Source organism: Panthera uncia, chromosome A2 (assembly GCF_023721935.1).
Source record: "Panthera uncia isolate 11264 chromosome A2, Puncia_PCG_1.0, whole genome shotgun sequence".
NCBI lineage: Eukaryota > Metazoa > Chordata > Mammalia > Carnivora > Felidae > Panthera > Panthera uncia.
In genome coordinates, this window is record NC_064816.1 from 11,180,923 (window position 1) to 11,187,497 (window position 6,575).

Here is a 6,575-nt window from a genome sequence, read left to right on the forward strand (position 1 = left end):
AATGATCTCTCCCCACTCCACCGGCCCCCGGCTTAGACTATTCACATTGACTTGTTAGGGGAGGATGAGAGGCCTTGGCAAAGACATCAGAATGAGGGCATAACCATCAAGAGGCATAAAGCTCCCAACCATGAGGGTGACAGCAAGGTACAGACACAGAGCCGGTCCCTACCCTTTTGGAACTTACCAGTGGCACTTAGGGAGAAGAGTGGTCATTTACTTAGCATTATCAGCTCACTTACCAATCACATACCCTCTGTAGATGCCCCTTATCGTCCCCTACTTGCCAAGGAGAAGTCACCCAGCTGGAAAGAGGCAGCCCTGGGCACCTGTCTCCTTCTCCAACAGCATCATCACCTGAGACGTCACCGGGACACATTCACATGGGTATGCGCGGCCTGGATAGCAGGGCGATGGGACCGCAGCACGAGGGACGCCGTGCTCTGAGCCCCCCACTGCCGGTCCTCTCCCTCCGCCTGGGATCCCCGACCCGGCTCATCCACTCAGACAGCAGACACACTTGGGTGTCTACACACACCATCTCCCATGGCACAATGCAACCGAGGCCCAGAGAGGTTACACGACACGCCCAAGGTCACACAGGTAGAGTGGCAACCAAAGGCCACATTCTCTCCGTTCACCGCAGGCTCTGAGGGTGGGTTCTGTTCACCAGGTGCTCTGCTGAAGTGTCTCACGCTGCCCTGGGAGGTCCTCCGTGGGTGGCCGGCATCCTCACATCAGGTTTCAACACCAGGCCCACAGCTGGGCCTGGGAGATGAATCAAGGGAGGCCCCTGCCTTTGGGGGGGCTCCCTGTCTGGAGAGGAAGCCAGGAAGGAGAACAGCTGCTTACATGGTGTCTGAGCTTCCTGGGGCTGCCGCAAAAAAAAAAAAAAAGAAAAAAAAGAAACGAAAAGACACACACTGGGTGGCTTAATACAACAGAAATGCATTCTCTTACTGTTCGGGGGGCCAGAGGTCTGAAATTAAGGTGTTGACAGGGTGGGCTCCTTTCAATGATGTTCAGAGGCAGAATCCGTCCCAGGTTTCCAGGGGCTCCCAGCAGCCTTGGCTGGTAGCTGCATCGCTCGGATTTCTTCCCCCTGCCTTCACGTGGCCATCTTCTCTGTGCCGGTGTCTCTGTGTCCTTTCTCGCACGAGGACGCTTATCCTTGGATTCAGGGCCCATCCTAACCCACGATGATCTCACCTCAAGACCCCTAATTACATCGGCGAAGACCCTCTTTCCGAACAGGGCCGCGTTCACAGGGACCGGGGGTTAGGACTTGGACGTATTTTTAGGGCCACATTCAAGCCACTCGCTATGGTGACAAGGAAGGTCCCAGGGGAAGGGCTGAGGAGGAGAAAGTGTGGACGGTCCCGCAGGAGCAGAGAGCCACCCACAGAAGCTCCCGTGGGGAGCCGCAGGAGATACCTCCAGTCGCTTGCTTGCTCCAGTCCGCCCGTTGAATGTTTATTGAGTGCCTACTGTGTGCTGGGCTGGGCTGGGCCGGGCCTAGAGAACACAATGGATCCGGTGTAGACCTGCTCCCTCCCCTTCCGTGCAGCTCACGCACTACTTGTGGGAGTGACAGAAAAGAAAGCAAACAGTCGGATAAAAATGAGCAACAGTAAAAACTGTTATAAAACAAACCAAGGAGGCAGAGAAAGGAACTACACAGCATGGGCGGGGTCAGCAGAGCCTGAAAAGCCCACACTCACACTGAAATGTATACATGATGAACTCAGACACCCTTTTCTTTTCTTTTTTAAAATTTTTTTAATATTTATTTTTGAGAGACAGAGCATGAGCGGGGGAAGGGCAGAGAGAGAGGGAGACACAGAATCTGAAGCAGGCTCCAGGCTCCAAGCTGTCAGCACAGAGCCCGATGGGGGGCTCGAACCCACGAGCCACAAGATCATGACCTGAGCTGAAGTCGGATGCTTAACCGACCGAGCCACCCAGGCGCCCCTTGGACATCCTTTTCCAGGACCAAATGGTCCTGGAACCACTGGGTATCCACACGCCAAAAAAAAAAAAAAAAAAAAAAAAAAAATTTTAACTCAAGACGGGTCATTCCCTTATGGGTAAAATGCAAAACTATAAACCTTCTAGATGATAACATAGGGGAAAATCAGGATGCCCTTGGGTTTGGCAATTTTTTAGATTTAAGACCCAAAGTACAATCCTGAAAGGAAACTATGATATGCTGGCCTCCCTTAAAACGAAAATTTTCTGCTCTGCAGAAGGCAGAGATTCTCTGCTAGAGATTCAAAAGACAAGCCACAGATTAGGAGAAAAACTTTGCAAAACACCTGTCGGGTAAAGGACTGGTGCCCAAAGTATACAAACAACTCTTAAAACTCCGTAAGAAAACAAACAGCCCGGTCAAAACCCGAGCCAAAGAGCTGAGCAGACCCCTCACCGACGAAGATACACAGATGGGAGAGAAGCAAATGACAAGCTGCTTCACATCAGATGGCATTGAGATACCGCGAATTAGAAACATCCATGAGATACCACCACAAACCTACTAGAAGGGCTGAAACACAGAAAACCGACAGCACCAAATGCTGGCAAGGATTCGGAGCAGCGGCAACTCTCATTCATTCGCTGCTGGCGGGAATACAACTGGTGCTACCACGTTAGAAGACTGGGGGTCTTCTACAAAGCGAAACATAGTCCTAGCCTATGATCCATCAATCGTGTCCCTAAGAGTTTACCCAACTAACTTGAAAATGTGCCCGTGCGCAAAGTTGCACATGAATGTTTACAGTAGCCGTATTCAACATAGATTCGATCGAGCACCTACATCGCCAAAAACTGGAAGCAATCCAGACGTCCCTCAATGGGTAAATGGATACACTGTGGTCCCTCTGTCCATATCACCGAGTATGATTCAGCAGCGACAACAAAAAGAAACGAGTTCTCAAACCACAAAAAGACGAGGAGGAATCTTAGACGCGCACTGCAGAGTGAAAAGAAGCCAGGCTGAAAAAACTACCTACTGTATGAGCTACAAGTATAGGGATTCTGGAAAAGCCAAACTATGGGACCTAACCAGGGATTCGGGAGGAGGGAGACAGGGAGAGGTGGATGGAGCCCAGGGGACTTTTAAGGCAGCAAAACCATTCTGTATGATGGCGTAAGTATGGACACACGACGTGCATTTGCCAAAACCCAGAAAATGGGAAACAGCCAGAGTTTACCCCCGACTGTCAACTGTGGACTTCAGTTAACAACGATGCATCCATACTGGCGCATCAACGGTAACAAATGTATCACGGGAGGGCAGGTGTAAGGGACAGGAGAAACAGTTAACGGGGAGGGGGCGTATATGGGAACCCTGTATACTTACTGTCCATGTTTTCTGTAAACCTAACAGCACCCTACAAAAGTCAAGCTCACCAGTTAAGGAGGTGGGAAGGGAAGATGAGCCCGAGCCAAGCAAGTGGAAAGCGAGAGGAAGAAACGCTTCGTAGGGGTCACAGCAAGTACAAAGCCCTGGAGGGGGGCATGTGCTTGTGTGTTCCAGGACCCGCAAGGAATCCAAGAAGGAAGGGAGAAGGACGAGCTGGAGGGGGCCGGAGGGGCTGCCAGAGGCTGAGGCGGAGGGCCAGAGAATCATACTCCTTGGGGACCAAATTTGATTCCCTCAATCTTTCCCTCATTATCATATGGGGAAACTGAGGCCCAGATAAAGGCAATGAGAAAAACATACAGTTGGCTCATCTAGCCCGAACCTGCGGGGAGCTCACGGGACATCATCAATTCCACACGTCCACACCACGAGAAGCCGCTTACAATACCGCTGTGCAGTAAGGTACCATTACGATCCGCTTCACAGACAAGGAAGCAAGCCCAGAGAGGCAAGGCCACTTGCCCAAGGTCACACAGCCAGTGGTCAGTGGCTGAGGCTGACGCTGAACCATCACAGTGGCCGCTGCAAGAAGCATGTGCGAGGTCAACTTGGAGTCTCCAGAAGCCCAGGGAAGCCGCACTGGGGATCCCTGCCCCCTCCAGCAACGGTGCCTGGCACTGAAACACCTCTGGATCCCCATCGCCTGGCAATAGGGCTACAGGCGGGTGAATCACAGTGAGGTGACGCACTTCTGAGGTTCCTTCCCGCTGGGGAGGGTCCAGGATTGTGGACCCCGTGCCCGTGTGTGGTGCCAAGACCACTCACAGGCAGTGCCCCTGGGCTGTGGTGGTCCAGCTGCTGTCAGTGACCAAGCCGTCCTGGCCCCAGAGTTTTCCAGGTCCAGAGCTGCCTGTATCCCTCGCCACCTGGCCATGAGACTGGGGCTGGCCATGAACGCCTCCCGGTCTGGAACAAAGGTTCTGGAGTCAGGAGACCAGGGCTGGCTGTCTCCCGACTGGCTCCGGGTTACACCAGGAGATGCTCTCCCGCTGGCACTGGTGTGGCTCCCCCTTTCTCCAGGTCCTGACTCACACAGCACCTCACGGGTGAGGTTCAAAATTTCCCCATCCTCTCTCTCCCCCTCACACTCACTCACTTCCTATCCCCCCTCCCTACTGTATTCCATCCCCTGCGATATGTTTCCAAAAGGCTCATATTCCCAACATGCTTGTTCATTTTATAGCCCCCAGTGGAAGCCCCCCGAGGGCAGGGGGGTTTGCCTGCCTGTTGGCTGCTGTGCTCCCAGTGCTCACTCAGTGCCAGCGCACAGCAACAACGGAGCCAGTCCCTTGCAGCCAGGGCTGTGGCGTGGGGGACCCTGCTGGTATATTCGAGATGCCCACCCGACAGTCCTGTTCTCTGTCCTGTGCCACCACCGCTCACTCCCGCCCAGGGCTGGGGCTGTGTTGGGGGAAGAGACTGTCGTCCCCAGCCTCTTCACTTATACAAGTCAGTAAAGGCACTAGGCCTCCCAGCCTCTGGAGAACCACCAGCCTCTCCCCGAGCCCCCCAAGCCTCAGTTTCCCTGGAGGGCTTCCTTGAGGGAGGGCGTCTCAAAGACTTAACATTTGTTGATGTCATCGTGCAAGGTTTTTTGCAGAGTGATGGGCATAACAGTGGGTCGGGCTTAGTGGGTCCCCAGGAAATGAGAGGCTGAGCGTCCCCACCCATCGTGAATCCTGGGGACCCCAATCCCCCATCCATGAGGGTTCCCAGGAACCTCACGCCAAGGCCCTGGGACACAGTCTCCCCATCCATCTAGGATTCTGGGGACCCCTCAGAAGCTGTGGGCCAATCTCTCCAGCGATCAGGGGTTCTGGGAACCCCTCCGAGGCGTTGGGGACCATTCTCCCCATCCATTGAGGGAACCCGGGAGGCCCCGGGACCCACTGTTCGACTCAGAGCGCCGGGTCCCGGATGCCGCCTCCGCTCCAGGTCTTGCCAGTCCCCGAGCAGGCGGGAGCCCACGGGGCACCCCGGGGATCCCTGGGCGTCACGCTGCTGTTGTGGAGCGCGTGTTGACGCGTCGCCGGGGAGACGGGCGGGGGCGGGCCCGGGAGGGGGGCGCGGCCTGGCGGTGCGCAAGGGGCCGGCCCGGCTGCGCAGAGCCCTGGCGGCCGCAGTGGCCACGGCCGCCGCCGCCCGCCGGCTTATATACCGCGGCTAAATTTAGGCTGCGCCCGGAGCTCGTCCCCATCCGGGACGCGTTTCCGCCGCCGCCGCCTTGGCCCGGCCCCCGTGAGCGCCGCGCCTATAAGGCTTGGGCGGGCCCGGCCGCGGGCCGCAGAGCGTCCCCGCCCGCCCGCGCCCCGACCAGCCCGGCTCCGGGCAGCCAGTCACCGGTGTCCCAAACCCGTGTCGGCCCCGGGTCCCAGCCATGGCGCTGAGCGAGCCCATCCTGCCGTCCTTCTCCACTTTCGCCAGTCCGTGCCGCGAGCGTGGCCTGCAGGAGGTGAGGGCGGCAGGGACATCGGGGGCGGCCGGGACCGCGGGGCGGCGGGGGCGGCTGGCTCAGGGGAGTGAAACGCGGGCTGCGGGGTAGTAGAACGCAGGCGGCGGGGACCGCGGGCTCCGTGTTGTAACACGCAGGCGGCGGGACCGCGGGCTCAGGGCCGTAGAACGCAGGCGGCGGGCGGAGATCCCCGGGCCCCGTCGCGCGCTCACGCCCGCGCCCTGTCTCCCCGTCACCCGCAGCGCTGGCCGCGCGCAGAGCCCGAGGCGGGCGGCACCGACGACGACCTCAACAGCGTGCTGGACTTCATCCTGTCCATGGGGCTGGACGGCCTTGGCGCCGAGGCGGCCCCCGAGCCGCCGCCGCCGCCGCCGCCGCCCCCGCCGCCTGCGTTCTACTACCCGGAGCCCAGCGCGCCGCCGCCCTACAGCGCCCCTGCGGGCGGCCTGGTGTCCGAGCTGCTGCGGCCCGAGCTGGACGTGCCGCCGGGGCCCGCGCTGCACGGCCGCTTCCTGCTGGCGCCACCCGGCCGCCTAGTGAAGGCCGAGCCCCCCGAGGCGGACGGCGGCGGCGGCTACGGCTGCGCGCCCGGCCTGACCCGCGGGCCGCGGGGCCTCAAGCGCGAGGGCGCCCCGGGCCCGGCGGCTGCGTGCATGAGAGGCCCAGGGGGCCGCCCCCCGCCGCCGCCCGACACGCCGCCGC

At 58.6% G+C, this 6,575-nt stretch overlaps 1 protein-coding gene across 1 annotated transcript in view; it reads left to right on the forward strand.

Moving 5' to 3' along the window:
* Positions 1 to 5,681: 5,681 nt before the first annotated feature.
* Positions 5,682 to 6,575, forward strand: part of KLF2 (KLF transcription factor 2) — a 3,905-nt gene continuing 3,011 nt past the window's right edge. Inside the window, exons 1-2 of the mRNA XM_049640123.1 lie at positions 5,682 to 5,873; positions 6,116 to 6,573. Of these exons, the coding sequence (XP_049496080.1) occupies positions 5,799 to 5,873; positions 6,116 to 6,573 (533 nt within the window). The 5' untranslated portion in view covers positions 5,682 to 5,798. The remainder of the gene's footprint in view (positions 5,874 to 6,115; positions 6,574 to 6,575) is intronic.